Here is an 18,007-nt window from a genome sequence, read left to right on the forward strand (position 1 = left end):
TATGCAATATAAAACTGTCATCATTGTATGGTGACCCATCTAGGGATGAGTGTTACAAATTCATTTAGGAGTTGGTGCGGCGGTACTTTATGTGGCACGGGCTCGTTCGAAATAACTGTCCATACATCATAAAGCTTTTCCAAACATTTTTTATAGGTAAAAATAAATCACCTTTTCTGTTGTTTAAAATCTGTACTGTGTGCACACAGCTGCGTTCTGTGATCAAATTATTGTCATGTATGACTGCAAGCAAGAGGTCACGCTAAATTGTGGCCAGACTACATCACTGTGTGACACAGTCTGAGCTGCATCCATATGTTCTCCCTGGACAAAAGTCTGCACCAAGACATATTTTAGAGTTATAACACCATCTCAGACAATAAAATTTGCACAGCCACGTGTTTCCTGCTATAGAATTGCATTTTCTCCTAATCACATTGTCTCTCCAGCGTCAGTCATTTCCCACTATCCCTCTTTGTCCAACACGCATTGTAATAAAATTACAGCACACTGCCGCAGCACTTCCTCAAGTGTGTGTGCGTGTAAGCCACGTTTTACTGCCTTATCACCTACAAATGTGTCACTTCATACATTTTTTTCTCATGTTTGCTGAACATCAGTTGGTTAGTAGATTAGACATAAAACCATTAAATACCAGCAACATATTGTCTTTTCCCCTTAAGGCCTACTGTACTTTTTGTGTCATGCGAGATTAGAGCAGGCATTTAGTCGGGTGAGTTAATCTGTTGGCCCATTACAGAGATTTATGCCTTATAAGTCACTTTAAGTGATTAACCATGGTCAGTAATGCTATGACATCATCAACACCACACAATGCTCCAGCAACAGGCAGCTGTGTCCTGCTAGCACTGCTTGAAAACACTAAATGTTAGAAATAATTCTATCAAACTGAAATTATCTTGAAGAGTAAAGTCCATATTGTCTTTCTGTGCTTTGATATATTCAGCTCTGTGCTTCTGGTCACAGACCAATTAGTGATGTCACAGCAGGTAATTTGCGTCTGGAGTGAAACACCTGTTCTTCATATGTATATGACTGACTTAGTTTGATCTGATAGGCCTTTTTCACAGCAGGCATATTGACTCACCTTAGTCAGCAAAGCAAAGGTGTAACTTAGAATAATGAGACCTCCCCCAGTCCCGGCTGAAACGGAAGCCACTTTAATTCCATTTTCCCCCCCTGCCTTGTTTTATTGGACTATCACAACTAAAATAGAACAACTCTATTACCAGCATATTGAACTGATGCTTTTGAAATTATTTTGTGGCATTATTACCTCCAGTGAAAGGATAGAACATTACCATTCAGAAGAGAACCAGTAACACTCTTTTGCATTGCAAATAGCATATGCTTAAAAATGTACTAAATCCCCCTTTTTCCTCATTATAATACATTATAATTTGGTGATGAGTGTATGAACCAACACAGAACATTACCCCAGCAACTGTCCTTGTTTCTTCATGTAGATTTACCAAACCCAAAGCAGATTTCAGTCCTCTGGGCTGGAAGCTTGTTTTTATTCCAGGATGCTTTTAGGCATCATTTTACACCTGATCACCAGATATAAAATAAAGCACAATGAACCATTTGTTGCCTGGGGACCAAGTCTGACATCCACTGTCTGTACAAACACACACACACACACACACACACACACATACACACACAGTGAACTACAGGCTTCAGGCACATACAATAAGCTTTCTGCATTTTTAAGAATCATCGCTGCATCTCTTTTTTTTGTCAGCAACATTAAAGTTATGACCAAGGAACAGGGCTGTTTGCAATGGTTCAGGATGGTTGTTTTAAGGACTTTTGTCGAATGGCTTCAAGCTAATACAAACAGTGTTTAAATCACGCAGTGACCTGATTTTCTTTCGAAAAATACATAAGCCCCGAAGAGCTGAACTGCTTATTAAAAAAAAAAGAAAGAAAAAAAACATCAGAGAGCGGAGGCAAAATTTCAATTTCAGTTTAGAAGAGGCCAGTTAAAGCCTTAAAGATCAAGAGCTTCAGTGGGGTCTTTTCTTGTAATATATCCCAGGTCACATTGCTGCTCTGACATACATTATTTCTTTTATGTGAAACAAAAGTAGACACGACCCCAGAAGGAAAAAAGAAAAAGAATCATATTCAGTTCAACTGTATTATAAAATCCCTTATGCACACTGAAACAACCTGCCTCTGCATTTATGTGCTGCATTATGCAACTGACACAGTTCTCTAAAGTGAACTGTAGCGCATGTAGGAAGGCAGTCTGCACAGAATGCTGCAGTGCTGTGATGAGTCAAAGTGTGGGCACTTAGTCTGTGATGGACCATCAGTCTTGCAAAATGGGTCATTAGCCCATGCAGGAGAAGATATGTGCATCAGAAATATTATCGATATAAGTAGAAACACCTAAATAGTACAAGTGATTCAGTTCATGCATTAGCAAATAAAACATGTTTTTTTACTTTCTTCCTTAAGACACACAGGACTGCAGTAAGGAAACGTGTACAGCTTTCTGTTTCTCTGTGTCTTGATTCTATTTTGAATTGCATGAATGGTGACCTAAACTGAAATAACTCAAACACTGTATGAAAAGGGATTAAGTGGCTTTTATTTTGGAGTTTTCAAAAGCAACATGGTGTAATAATTGCAAATAGCCAACAACAAAAGGCAACATATGAAATCGAAACTTTTGTTGTTTGTCCTATAAGAATCTCGTCCTTGCTCAGCACCTGCACAAACCCTCATCTTCAGAAATTTTGTTGTACAAACCAGAATTTTCTCTGGTATGTTAAAGATGAGATGTATACGCTACTGTATACTTTAACAAGCCATTGTTCCCAGGGAAATCGTTATTTTTTTTACGTGAACAAAAAATATTTTTGAGCTATTTTCAAGATTATTTTAAATGTATCTCTAAGGCAAGGTTTGTAAAAGCACATTAAAATGTAATAATGCATTAAAATTACAGTTTTCATCCAATGCCGAACAACAACAACAACACAGTATGTCATTCATAGCGTAAATGGCCCCGCCCACACAAACACACACACACACACGCATACTGATACACACACACACACCTGGGTGTCACAGCCTGACAGAAGTCTTCCTGTCAGTTGCCACAGTTTTTATGACCTATTGAGCATCTGCTCCTCTCATTCCCGAAAGCTGTCTCCACTGTCAGCTTGTTTCAGGAGCCAGCAGATAAAACAGCACAGGGTTTTTCTTTTTTTCATCTAGCTCCAGAATAAATGGAAAATAGCATTGTATACCAGGGTGCTACAACATAACAATATACTGAACAGATGTATAACTGGTACTGTCTACATCTGGGCTTCAGAGTTTGTGCTCATTTCCTGATAATTGATGAGATTGTTAAACTAAAAACACAGTCAGCTGTTCAGCCACATACCAACAGCAGAGAACCTTGACCGTGGCCACCAGATGCTGAAATACGATCATGCAATTAGCTAAGTGGAATTCCTACATTTCTAACCTAACAAATAGTCCAAGCATCCAAGGATTCAGACACAGCCATCTACAGTGTTATCACCAAGAACCTGGTGTGTTTTCCCATCAACGTCTCGTCTCAACTCAGACTGCGTTCAGTGGGGACCAAGCCGCACTGAAATGTCTGATCTCCAGAGAAGTCACTCAGCTGACAAGACGTTCTCACTGACATTAATTGTAACTTGACTTAACTAACTTCATTCTGAAGTTCAAGTTAAATGATTTATGTATTTGTATCCGCCTAGAGTTGAAGCAAAAAAGCAAGTACAAATCTGTATACTTATTTTGAAAAAGCCTCCAAATCAAAACACAATTAAATTAGTTGCACAATGTTCCTTTTTCTTATTTCTTACATCATCTTATGTCATTTGTATTTAAAGTGATGTATTTGTTCTTTCAAGAGACAACTGGTCCAGAAATAAACCAGTGTAGTGTAGTGTAGTGTAAAGATCACATCTGATACTTTTCACCCACATCAGCATCATTGCCTCTAGGAACCATCACAGACTTTGCATCCAAACAAAGGTGAAGGCAGATCTGCACCTTTGCACATTATGGGAGGACTTGTGTTCAGCTCATGTCACATCCTGTGTCTGATCTTTCACAAAATTCTCGTTATAAACACTCAATATGGTGTGATGGCTTTAGATTGGACGCATGAAATATCTACCATGTTTTCCAAGGCCAGTGCACATGTCATTTTGGGTTAGCCAAGGTGGAACATGTCTGCCACTGGAGCGTGTCTGTGGACTAAACTTTCCAAACCACACACACACACACACACAGAGTTGGATTAAGGACATACTGAGACGTGGCATTTAAGAGGGAACAAAAACCGCCCTTTGAACAAGATGCTCCCCAGTATTTGAAAACATCCTATCATAACATCTCTGTACATGCATGTGCTATAATATTATAACCATCGTAATTATTTTTGATGATATGTGTAATTTGAAATCAGCCACATGTCAATGTGACCACAGTGATTGCAGTGGAACTTCTTTGAGGGAATGATGAGAAAGAAGCTACAGAGCATCTGCTTTATGTATGCAGAGCTTCTGGAAGTGTCTTGGACATGATTCAGGCTGTTGAGAAGAGAGAAAATTACGCCCTCAGTAGCTTTTTTCACCACCATAATAGATGTTGTCTTACCGCAGGATGCTATTTCTGTGTTGTCATAATCCAGAGTGACAGTGAACTTAGTTAAGTTCAAAGGGGCACCAAGTTACATACATGATAGATCTGTTTTATTGGCAATGACATCACTCACCATTAGTGGTGTTCCCAGAGCCATGCATGGACTCCCTAGGATTGAATTACTTTATGGTCTGTATTTTGTGCATTAGTGCATGCTAGGGCTAGTTATGAAACTGCAGTACCTTTAGGTACCAATCAGAATGTGTAGTAACTGAGCACAGAGTATGGAAAATGGTCATATACCTAAAGCTGAAATCAAATAACTGTCTTATTGCTCTTGTGATCAGAAACATTTATCTGAAGCTCAACTTTGAGGCTGTTCTGTTCTGTAAAGGAAATATCTTTACCTTTCTGCATCACTGTTCACCAGCTAGTTGGTAACTTTGAGCATTTGGTGCTGGGCAGACAGCAAGTAGTTCTTTTTAAAAAACAGCTTCCTGCTGTGCCTGCAAGCAACACTGAAGCATGCGATGAAAGTAAACCAGTTGCCAAACAGTGAGCTGAAGATGCTAAAATGGCACATAAAGCTGGAACTGCAGATTTAGTTTGTAATTCTCTGTGGGTTCATCACTATGAGCATGCACATTGCATTTTGTCACTTGATCAAGAAAGTCAGGTTTTGTCCTGAAACTGGTATAAAACTATTTTGATGGTCCACATGTCAATGCATGCTGTATAGTAACTCTGTATGTCATACATGTATCTTTGTATATGTTGATCATAAAGTACTAAAAACAAAACCACTCATCAGAAACTGCTTCTGGCAATGGAAGTACAGCTCATGTTGATTCACTCTTTGATGAGGACATCAAACAGCACTGCATGAATGATCACAGTCTACCGTCTCTCAGTGTGAACCAAAGAGATGAGTGGTATAGTGTGAGCCTGATGCAGTGGTATCCTGTAGCACATACTGGTATGAGTCAGCAGTACATCCCAGACAATTACTGAGCACATGACTCTCTGTCCCAGGCGGGACAATAAAAGTCCAACACAGGACCACAAAGTCTTTGCAGGAATATTAGTTCAGCAGCTTGACTCTACTGTGTTTCCGTCAGGCCTCTCCTTGCTCCTGCAGGCGTACACATAATAGAAATATCTTGGCTAACCATGAGATACTGTATTAACAGTCTGTGTCTGCCAACTGCTCATATGCTCATCAAACACTACGGCGCAATGCATGTAGAGGTGCACTCATTAATTTGCAGTAAGGTCACTAGGCAGAATGGAATGTTCTAATCAATAATAAAAAAAATAATAAATAAAACTGTGCAGCTGGCATGCCTGTCACATATCAAACTGTAGTATAATATGCTCTGACAGACATCCTCAGTATTCAACAAGGAACTTAAACTTACCTTAAATGAGGTTGACAAAACTTAGTGAAATAACAAGACCAAGTGAGGCTGGAACCACTTAGTAAGCAATCTGTGTGCCAAGCTGAGTGATGAGCATTTTCTTCAGGTGTGCATCAGTCCATCCCTCTCATACTCTAACTGTGTAGAGTGGCTGCTGTGAGAGCCCTGTGTTAGTACAGTACACTGTCCGATGTGTAAACGCCCAGATGGGACAGCAAACAGCTTCTAGCTCAAACAGCATGAGGACCGAAGCGTTCCAGCCTCCGTCCGATGTCTGGATCAAAGTGGAACTGTTCCCTTCCTGGTTGCATAACAATACTCTAGACAGATCCTCTGCTGCAGCTGGTGCCTGTGGATCAGACTACTTAGCCGGCAGGCGCTCTCTCCCTGACTTGCAAATGGACCTGGCGCTGTTCCAGTCCCAGTCTTTCTGAACAACAGTGATGAGCCAAAACTGGACCATACCTGGTGAAACACTCATAACTCATAACTACCTAATACTCCACACCTTCCTGTCTCTTTCAATTTCTGTCTGTCACAGTTCAGCTTGGCGGGTTGCGTATGCATCTTTTCTGCCTGGCGCTCAGTGTCCTGAGTCACAGCCAGAGCCAGTGAACTGGATTGATTTGAATTGTCACTGCATGTTTGTAGTTGGCTGCCTACAGGGCACAGGCTCCCTCAGTGGGAATCTGGGCCAAAGGAAGTGGACTCAGAGGTGTCAGCACAGGAAAAAAGAGAGACAGAGCGATGACATGGTGATAGCATGACCTCACGCACACTTTTGCCCAAATAATCTTTGAGGTGGGGATTACAGACTGTGACTAAGACAACCCCCTGACATACTGTGAGATCAAATATTGCAAAAAGTGGCTCACACAATCAACTCACAAGGAAGAATATGTGCAGGACAAGGACATGTGGTGGAACATCACCAAATTTAGTGTGTGCCACGGGCGATGAAAAGACACACATACTGGTGTGAAAGTACAAGGCAACGGGTGGCGTGATGGTGTCTTATGTTATATTCTCTCATCACATTTGTTCTCTTTGAAGTTAAATCGCTCTGCTCTGTGATGACTAAAGTTCATAAAGAGAGATTACAGACTGAGGCAGTTTGCGAATTAGAGCCCTACATCTTCTGTGTTGAGTCACAGACAGGAGATAAGTGAGGATTACAGTCGAAGATTTGTACCGGCTGGACACTGAAATATTCAGAAATGTGTAATCTGCACATATCATACTGTCCACATATGCAGTTTGACCTTGAGTGAAATAAATTGCTATCTGTGTTATTAGACCCCTTGCACAGAGCTGAACCTAATCATAGCCTAATTAAAAGGTGCCAAGATAAAAAAAAAAAAAAAAAAAAATGGGGGTTTACAGGCAGGTACAAACAGCCCAAGTGAACTGAACTGATCGTCCTTCGTCCCTCACCTCACTCTCACAGCTTATTAATTGTGCGCTTCACACTCCGATGCATGTACGCTCTGCTTCAGTTGATAGACCCTGTCACCTTTTGCATCAGCATGGCTCCCAGCCGAGCTGTACACAAGATAAAGATATCAAGACACAGCCGGAGAGAGGAATCAGGGTGTGTCTCAGCATCACTCATACATAATCTGTGCCCATTTGTGACCTCTACTGACTAATTTACGAAACTGCACCTCTCATTACAGCCCCAGAGTGTGCATGCCGCAGAGCTGGAAAGCAGCAGAGAGCACATTAGAGTCGGTGAAACTGCTGCTTGTTGAGTGAGACAGAGAGGGTCGTCCAGCTCACACATCCTGCCAAACCCCCTCTGCCTTAAATGCAATTATCTCATTTCCCCCCTGAAATGCATCTAATAATGTTTACTGAATGAGCAAGGGTTATATTTTCAGTTCCTAATCCATCTAAATGACGTTATATGAATTAGTGCAAATTTTTTTGGCTACTTAGAACAGCTTGCTTTTGTTTTCTCACATAGACTTGGCTTTATTGCTAAAAAGTTAAATTTAGTTGGCTTAGTATCTTTATTGCTGATGTCCCTGTACACTGTGGAGAAAAAGGCTTTTAGTTTAATGAGTGGGATTTAGGTCGCTGGTGACAACATTAGTACAGTATTCAAACAATAAGCCAGCAAAGCAGGGCTTCAACTAACTTTCTGCGTTGCCAGTTAATATGTTAATCATTTTCTCAATTAATTCACAAAAGGTCTTAAAATGCAAGAGTCCCCCCATCATAATGCCCAAGCTGATGTATTTGAATATCTTCTTTTGTCCAGTCATGAGTCCCAAAATCCAAAGATATGTGGTTTAATATCCAGGAAGACCAAGAGAACCAACAAAAATTCACATTTGAGAAACTAGAACCTATAAATGTTTAGTAATTTTGCTTGGAAAAAAACTAAAATGATAGATTATAGATAGATTATCAAAATAATTACTGATTAATCTTCAGTCTGTTAGTTGACCAGTTGATCCACTTCCTCAGCTAAGTTTAAACACATATACAAAAACTTATGCTTTTGCATTATTGTTTTATTATTTTTGCAAAAACTGCAAAAAAAGTCTCAGTGAGACACAAAACAACACTGAAATCACACACAGCCATGCTTGGAGCCAAATATATTAACACAAAGAAAGCTAGCTGCTATGCAAACACATTCTCAGCGTGAAGTGAACTCACCTTCACCAGCTCTTCCTCCTCACCTGACAAGTTGGCAAACCTTCTGTGAAAAATGTTGCCTAAGGAGAGACCATTACCAGAGGAGGAGCCCTGGCTTCAAGTTAAGTCAAATACCAAAAAGAGACTGTGCTGAATTCCTCCATGAGGCTCCAGCAAGCAATCAGCACTCCTGCGTGCACTGATGGATGGACTGGAGCCCAGCCCCGTCCCTGCCTCTTATCTTGCTTTGCCTCTTATCCTCTCCTCTTCTACTGGATTAAATCCACTGAGTCTGTCAGTTCTTCCTCTCTCTTCCTTGGTTCCTCCCCTCTGTCATGAAGCATAATCACATGTCCACATACTACACAACTAGCCAAGGCGGATGTCCACAGAGCAGAGACAGAGGGCTAGTGTTGGCCAATCGCCGGCTATAAATAGGCTTCTTGAGTTCATCATTGTCTCTTCCTATGATGGTGAAGAGCCTAGAGGGCTTGGAGAGAGGGAGGAAAGCAGACCGAGCAGCATCACTCTCTCTTGGCTTTTACTCCCCATCCTCCATCGGCTACGGTCTCCCTATCAGTTTCACATTTCCTGATTCTCCTCTTTTGAAGGGAGATATCTGATCTGTGCAGGAAGGGGTAGCATTCATGTTTTGTTTTAACTGAATGATGAAACAACACGAGGAATAAATGCCACGGAGTGCCTTGGAAGAACAGCAGGGTGACATTATAATCCATAGAGCCATCATAATGTAAAGGTCACATCATGTGCTCTAATAAATGGTGAGAGACAGTGAACCTGTACCTGCACAATTGTTGAATGCCACCATGGACAACATCACCACTAAAATGTCAGTCATGCGGTCATTTACAAACACACTGGAATAGTCTGGAAAATGTATTGCCACTTAGATGTAAACAGGGCAGTCTTTCTTAGGCCATGAAGAGAAGTTGAAGTGTTGGAGATTTTGGAGCCATTTGTTAACAAAGAATATAACACTATTTTTAATGATTGTTCTGTAAGAAGAAGTTATTATTGATGCGGTACACACAAAGCATATTAATTCATCATAAAACTGACTTAAACCCCAGAACACATAAAACCTTTTCTCTTCAGGGACACAGTTAAACCTGTTTCTATAAATGCTACTAATGGACATGAATGTGACAGTCAACACCAGCATCTCTCTCTGTTTGGTTAAATTCATTGTCATTGAATCAGAGTCATTGCAAAATGTCCAAAGAAATATAAGCTAGTTATTTTTAAGTATACCCATCATTTACCACTTTAGCTGAGATTTTCTAAATGGCAGCATTTTTTATTTGATTGTAGCTTAGTCAGAAATATACATAAGCTAACACTCCGGAGAGAAATGACCTACTGTCTTCTGAGTCATTCGAATCACTTAATGCCACCCAGAGGGTCTTGGAGACAACGGGTAATTCATTTCTTAGATCGCACGGTTACATTAAAGGATATCTGCCCTGGATATCACTGCTTCTTGTCAAGCACTCTGACATCAGCAGGAGGTATACACATCCAGTCACTGAGTATTTGATGAGAGCATACATTCTACCCTGTGCACAAAACCACTGAGCTTAGAAAGAAATCTGTGATTTAGAACAAATCTAAATCTAAAACAAATACTGTTGTTATCATGAAAGAAAAGGTTGGTTTCATACCAGCCTTACACAGTACAGTTTCTATATTCTGACATTCAGGTGCTGAGTTTGAATCCAGCACAACCATATTACCAATGTTGGTGATTCACTGTTTTGGCTTTCTTGTGGTCTTGGTGACTATGAGGTCAAAGCAGACTTTCAGGGGTGTTGTTTACATCCATATTTGGTGAACAGTGCAGGACCTGTAGCCCTTCTCTTTATCCCAGTCCAATTTTAAGACAATTCAGCAGAACAAAAACACCAAACTAGCGTGCAAAGCAACCATGGAGGTTTTGAGCACCAAACAGTGGAATGCGCCTGACTTGCCAAATTAGTCGTCTGACCTCACTCCGAGAGATCATGTGTTTCACTTGCTAGACAGAAAAAAAAGAAAGAAAAAAGAAAATTTCCTGAGACAAGTGAGAAAAGGAAATTGCTGCAGTACAGACCCGGCAAAACATCACCAGGCTGCCTACTGATATCCGTAGATTGTACACTGCAATGGATTTACAAGTTAGCTGAATTTTTGAGAAACCAGAAATAACCTTTAAACTCAGCATTGCCTTTCCAGCTGACATGGTGTGCTCGAGAGCAACAGCTGCGTATTTACACATTGAGCAGACATGTTTGTGACCATCACACTAATGCAAACCTAATATTTATTGTTCTTTCTCTGTTATAGTCCCCATCAACTCCAACATCAACTGAGGGAAACATGTGAGTCTTTGCCAAATGTATTGTGTGTGTATACAACAGCTATCTCTCAATCTCAGTCTGGATTTTCCTCGGGATCAATAAAGTATCTATCTATCTATCTATCTTCCATTTGGTACTGTACATCCAACTATACATTTACCAGTGTCTTGCCATATAATCTCTGTGCTTGGAAGTCCTTGAAACTAAAAACAGTCACCTCTTTTTCCATTTGGGATTGCTAATGTGCAAAATAAACCTGAACCCCAAGAGTCTTTTACTGATAGGAGAAGTTACCATCCATTTGTTGTTTACCATTAAATTCTGACCATTTTTTGGCAGGAAATTCTTCAATTTCACCATCAGTAGTTTTGCCATCAGACAGTTTCTGATATACGAAGATGGTGGATGTCCGTCTCTCATAGTCTCCCACCCTCCCTGTCAATCTGTAACTACTCTGACTGTCTTCCTCCTCCTATTCCTCCCTACTTCTCTCCCTCTTTTTGTCTGTGTGACTCCTCCCTCAGTGTAGCCTGGTGTCTCCAGCCTCCCTCTGCTTCTCTTCAGTCTCTTCCCAACTCAGTCATCTCTTAGTGCCACTGAGAGGATCAGCCTTTCACCTCGGTACAGGTAGGGTTGTTTCTGATGTAAAGATACAGAAGACATGAAATATCTCATTTTAAAATTAGAATGACAAGTTGTAAGTTCATTTTTGATTGTGCCATTAATTTGTGCACTAAAAGAGTTAAATTGAAAGACTTTTTTTCTATATATATATATATATATATATATATATATATATATATATATATATATATATATATATATATGTATATACACTGTGATCAAATTGATGAGAGAATAAAAACAATGAAAGCAACTTTTGCTAATAAATTTGATTAGTATATAATCAAAGCCTAAATTTAAAGTTGGAAATTTTCTCTTTTTTGGACAGAAGGGGTTCATGCATCCAAGATGTTTCCTGAGGATAAGCAGGAAAGTCAAATAAGAAACAACCAAACAGTGTTTTTATTTATCACTTTCTAAAAAATATTGTCTCAGTTACTCAGACCATCTTCTCATAGCCTGTCTGAGGTCACAACTATCAAACAAGTGTGATTACAGAATGAAATGTGTGGAATTTCCTGTTTATCCAAGGCATCCTAGTAGAAAACTGATGTGAGATAATAACATCACGTGAAGATTCCATAAAGACATTTAATTTTGAAAACTCAGAACTGACACTGATGGGATGTCCAAGCAGAGTTTACTGTAATATCATTTTATCTGGACAAGGTGATTTGGTGCTGTCTGAGCAACGGCGACAGGTACTTTGCATTTTACAGATATGCACTTATGCCAGTACGCTCAAACAAGAAGAGGGAAAGAGCAAAGCAAACTGGTACCTCTCCTTTTATAGGTACTGTTGCATCAAGACTTCTGTTTGCTGTGTAACATTGTTTTGTACTGCAGAAGAGGGGTGTTATATATACAGTGAATGAAAAATGTACACAATGGGCTCTCCTGTATGCTTGCAGAATGCCTTTTGGAGGAGGAAACAAGTGCGGTTGCTGCCAGAAAACCGTTTACTTTGCTGAGGAAGTGCAGTGTGAGGGAAAGAGCTGGCATAAATCCTGTTTTCTATGCAGTAAGTATTAAAGTTCTTAGGTAATCTGCTTCATTCGTCTTCTGACTTTAAGTGTGTAAACAACACTGAAATCACAAGAAGTGCCCGGGTGGAATGTGGAGTATTTGGCATCAGAGTAGGAAAGTGAGCATCTGCAGGTTTTCACTAGACATCTCAGCCCTTATTAGGATCCGGTGGAAACATGTGACAAAAGCTTGGTCTCCTTATATGGCAGAGGAAGGTACACATACACCCCTCCAGCACAGACACGCATTTATCTGAATCAGCTAAGCTTGTAGTGGGTATGACATTTTCTTCTTTAAAATGTCACACATAGTTTGTGGTCTTGTCAAAGATAAACACGTGGAAAAAATTCTAAGGACTGTTTTTGAAAGCTTAGTTATTTGGTGAGCTGTGCAGATGCTTGTGAGCCAAAGAAAATAAATAATGTATGTCTTTCTAATTTTTTTTTTCCTTTTCTTTGTTGTAAGTGGTCTGTAAGAAGAACTTGGACAGCACAACAGTGGCCGTTCATGTGGATGAGATCTACTGCAAGTCATGCTATGGCAAGAAATATGGGCCAAAAGGCTATGGTTACGGAGGTGGAGCCGGGACTCTGAGTATGGACACAGGAGAAGGACTTGGAATCAGTCCTGAAGTGTGAGTAGCCCAGCACCTCCTCTTGTTACTTTAACCATTGAGAACTGTATGAAGCCACTGTATAACAATTTTACAACATTTAGAATAATAACAACATAAAGAACCTTTCACATGACTGAGTTGACTTTATGAACATGTTGGAAAAAATTTGGGATGAATCTTATAAAGGATGCATGTCCGCACTAGCAGCTGTTGTAATGAAGCTGTGTTTCTTATACATTTCATCCATCTCGTCCATTTCCCACCAGAGTTGATTATGCTGCTCATCTTCTTTAAAGCGCTGTTCTTTTTTTTTCCTTTAGTTTGTCTTTCTTGTAATTTTCTTTTCCTTACCAGGCAAGTTCCTCATCGCGCTACCAATAACCCAAACACCTCAAAGTTTGCCCAGAGTCCAGCAGGCTCAGATGTGTGTCCTCGATGCGGGAAAACAGTGTATGCTGCCGAGAAGGTTATTGGAGGAGGCAATGTGAGAGCTAATGATCTATATTGTTATTTTGGTTTGCAAACTGTTCTTTAAATTAAGAATAAAATAGAGGATTTGTCAGTGTGCTGTATATTTTTAATCTTGAAACACATCTCTGCTCTCTCATTAGTCGTGGCATAAAGGCTGCTTTCGCTGTGCCAAGTGTGGCAAAGGACTCGAGTCCACGACCCTCGCTGATAAAGACGGAGAGATCTTCTGTAAAGGTCTGTCTATCAAGAGTTTAAGGGATTAGGGGACAATGAGATTGGGTGATGGGCAGAAAAATAATCGTCTGATAATCAGTTATTCATTTTTCCAGTAAAAAATTTTCAGCATTGCCTTGTTCCAGTTTCTAAAATGTGAGGATTTCCTTATTTTTCTAGCAAACTGAATAATATGGGCTATACAGGGAACATTATGTCTGTCAGACTTAGTACTTCAGTATGTCAGTGGTTGAGTTCCCCTCCTAACATCTGAACCACAACCTGTAGAGCTGAAGCAGTTGCTCTAAATTACTAAAGACAGAGCTCCAGTAGGCCAGCTGCCCCTGTGAGCCTTTGCCATTTCATATATATATATTTTTTTTGACTTCATGTTTGTCGTCTAGTTTAAGTAAGCAGCTGATGACTAAAAGACTCTGTGGTTCTGATACTGTGGCTTTGCACATTGAGGTTTAATAAACCATGAGTCTGTGCATTTCATCTTCTCAGTCTCTGTAATGTCTTTCACAGGTTGCTATGCAAAGAACTTTGGTCCCAAGGGATTTGGCTTTGGTCAGGGTGCAGGAGCTTTGGCTCATGCCCAGTAAAGCCTGAAGCATTAGTCCACCTGGGAATAACATCTGTACTCTGATATCATCACTTCCACATCCTTCAGTCAATATTCAGCATATTTTACACACACAGCTTTTGGTACAGATTCAGATTTTGCTTTATGTTGCTTTATGTTGGGATTATGATGTTCGTGTATTGGAATGGTTAAGAAGCAAAATGTGAAAAATACATTTTATGAACGCACTGAACTCTTTTGGAATTGGATGTGCACATTTTGGGAAAATGGTGGAATACTAAGGGACACTTGCACTGTAATAACAGAACTGAGTCTGGCAAATGTTGAATTTGATTAATAACTGAATGAATTGGTGTCTCAGCAAGAACTAAATATGATCAACATGTTTCAAGACTGACACTTATGAGTAAACAGCCTCACATCATGCTTCACTTACACTCAAGATAAAGCCTTCTTTTCTGCCTCACATGTCAAATGGTGTACCTTGTTTTAAGATGTGCATTATCCTTGAGACAAAATAAATATCAGGAAAACTAAATAAAATATGATGCAGTGCATTTTTGGCGTGCCTCACACAACTGTCATTGTTCATTTTTGTGATTCTAATCTGATGAAATCAGTGAGTATGTTCATGCGGTCTTGTGCCTCTTACTCCTTGTACAAATAATCATCATCAAACAGAGAAAAATGGCAGCTGCTGTGTGAACAACAGAGTCGCAGTGCTCTGCCCCATCTCGGCCTGGACCGAAGAGTTGGCACCATGACCACGGTGCCAGGCAGCTGTGGTCATGGGAGGGGTGGGCTGTGATTTGGTTTGGCACCAACTATATTATGTGAGTCACATCAATGGCAAAATTGTCTGAAATCCATGCAAAGATGAAAGCAGATCACTTCCAGAGCTTTCATATGTTTAGGTTATTGGACAGACATAATAAATAAGCGAAACAAAAATGTGCTTAATCTCCAACCTTGTAGACACCTTTAAAAGCACCTTAAAAAGCATAAATATCAGGCTCTAAGAATGAAAACACCGTGGACATGGTTTTATTCCCTTCAGTCTTTCCCACTAGAGGGCAATAGAGATAGAGAGACCTGAGCTTTCAGTCAGTCACTTGAATGAATTTAAAAACAGAGGTATTAATGAAGATAATAACAATTTGGTTTTAAGAAGGCCTATAGAATTTATTGTTCGTTGTAACAAAGTGTAAGTATGTTTCTTTCGTCATTTTGTGAAGTATCTTGTTATTTATCATAAACTGACCATTTGCAAGACCAGTGGTTCCCAAACTTCTCACATGACCCCTAAACTAACACAAACTACCGAGGAACATTTCATACTACCTTATTTTTTGGGGCGACAGGTTAAGTTTAAGAATTAAGCTTCGTGTTATCAGCTCTGTGGTGCCCAGTACTGGATTTGCTGAAAAGTTGAAGTTTTACCCTCTTAACTCTGGAAGACTGGAGCTCAAGCAACGACAGTTCTTTTAACTCTTTTGCAAACAAAGTAAACAGCATGGGGTGGATGTGGAAGGTTTAAAAATGGAAAATTTACACAAATCTGCCTACTTTATACATGAAACACTAATGACTGTAGGCTAATGTTACATAACTTGCAAGCAAGATGTTCACCACATATTTAGGCTGGCAGAGTTCTGCTAAGTTATTTTGTATGTTTAATGCAGACTGTTACAGTGTCCATAAAAAGTCCTCACCTCCTTGGATGTTTTTTCCCTTTTTTGTTTTTAGGTGCACCTGTGGCTGCAGTCACAGCACTGAGTGTGTGTGGTTAGGTCTCAGTCAGGCCTGCACATCTGGCCACTGCAATTTTACTGCAAAAATGCTCAAGCTCTGTCAGGTTGCACCAAGATCGGGCTTGAAAGGCACTCTTCAAGTCAAGACATTAACACCACAAATGAACCCAAATATGGCTGTTGTTACACATTCACATTTGAATCACACCCATGCGATACAGCTACAGTAAACATTTTTAATTCTTTTACACACAGACTTATATATATCTTACAGGGAAACTATTACATGGAATACTGCTACATTATCCACTGGCATTGTATGAGTTCAGTTTCCTAGACAGTCCAAACACACACACACACACACACACACACAGTCTCATTTCCATCACTTTTGAGGACATAAGATTGACTTACATTCATTTCCTAGATGCTTAACCACCACCTAATCATAACAATAAACAGTACCTACCTTAACCTAACCCTAAACTGAACCCTAACCTTAAAGCAAGTCTTCATCTTAATATTTAATCATTTACAATGTCACTGTGTAAACAGATTTTTGTCCCCACAACTACATTAATATGCATTCAAACACACACACACAATCACAGCACTTTGTTAATGCAGCTGCCACATATACCGTGGAATTATAATCAGCTGCCGTGAGCCAGCAGGCTGGTTATCAGTATCATGAATCAAATCAGCATCTGGGACTTTACGTCCTGACTCAGCGAGAGCACAAGTACGGTCCTGCAAAGTTTACCAAATCTAACCCTACCAGTGAAAAGAATGACAAGTTATGGCAAAGACTCACCCATTACCAGCAACTTGTCTTTCATAGCAATATCCAAACCTTGATCTAAGTCTGAACAACAGTGTTCAGACTTAGATCAACAGTACAAAACTGTAATACACAGTGGGATTTTAGGCCCAGCAGGCCACAGTCACTGACAGCCCACCAGTTTCACTGAGCTGCCTGCTCCTCAAAGCAAACATCGCAGCAGCAACTCATTACCACAAATATGAAAGTGTAGCAGTGCTGAAAGGCTGTTTTTAATAATACTACCATTTACTGAGTATGCAATGTACAGAGAGGCTACAAATTAGGGGAAAAAACTAAATGAATGAGTGAAGGGACATAACAGGGATGGTCCTATTATCTGCCCAGCCAAGTATCAGAGCAGATATTCAGGGTTTCTTTGTTAGATTGCTGATTAAACGCCACAGCTTCAAAAAAGGATCAAGACCTTGAAATCCACCAGTTGCTGCAAATGCAAAGACTATGAGGCTATCTCTGAAAGCATTTAATGCCTATTTTAGAAGAAATGAGAGACAGACTGCAAGTAAAAATGATTTCTATGCTGTAGAACAAACAACGTCCCTTAGGAATATTAAAAGTCCAGAGGAAAATGTTTCAATCGCGAGGAATTATGTATGTGTTGTGCAGGGCAATGAATTGTGGCGATTGTTTCCTAGGTCAATCTTATAGTCCACAAAAAAGTGAAAAGCACCAAAATGAATAAGAAATTGTCAAAACAATTGCGGTCACTTAATTAGGAACTTTTAGGAACTAGTTTCTACACATTCAAGCAAGCCAAAACAATGAGGATAATTACTTATGTAATGAAAAATGTGGA

General features: G+C 39.9%; 1 protein-coding gene across 1 annotated transcript; it reads left to right on the plus strand.

Moving 5' to 3' along the window:
• The first annotated feature begins 11,626 nt into the window (after positions 1 to 11,626).
• Positions 11,627 to 16,340, plus strand: csrp1b (cysteine and glycine-rich protein 1b). The gene is made up of 6 exons (XM_046383070.1): positions 11,627 to 11,710; positions 12,619 to 12,728; positions 13,199 to 13,367; positions 13,704 to 13,833; positions 13,961 to 14,054; positions 14,562 to 16,340. The coding sequence occupies exons 2-6, from the start codon at positions 12,620 to 12,622 to the stop codon at positions 14,636 to 14,638; spliced, it is 579 nt and encodes a 192-aa protein (XP_046239026.1). The 5' UTR covers positions 11,627 to 11,710; position 12,619; the 3' UTR covers positions 14,639 to 16,340.
• The last annotated feature ends 1,667 nt before the right edge of the window (positions 16,341 to 18,007 follow it).

Source organism: Scatophagus argus, chromosome 3 (assembly GCF_020382885.2).
Source record: "Scatophagus argus isolate fScaArg1 chromosome 3, fScaArg1.pri, whole genome shotgun sequence".
Classification (NCBI taxonomy): Eukaryota; Metazoa; Chordata; class Actinopteri; family Scatophagidae; genus Scatophagus; species Scatophagus argus.

Bases quoted from the DNA above. Each gene is read 5' to 3' on its own strand.
- csrp1b (XM_046383070.1), top strand. From the start codon at position 12,620: ATGCCTTTTGGAGGAGGAAACAAGTGCGGTTGCTGCCAGAAAACCGTT. The intron at 13,368-13,703 runs GTGAGTAGCCCA...TTTCCTTACCAG, and splicing joins CTTGGAATCAGTCCTGAAGT to GCAAGTTCCTCATCGCGCTA. The intron at 13,834-13,960 runs GTGAGAGCTAAT...CTCTCTCATTAG, and splicing joins AGGTTATTGGAGGAGGCAAT to TCGTGGCATAAAGGCTGCTT.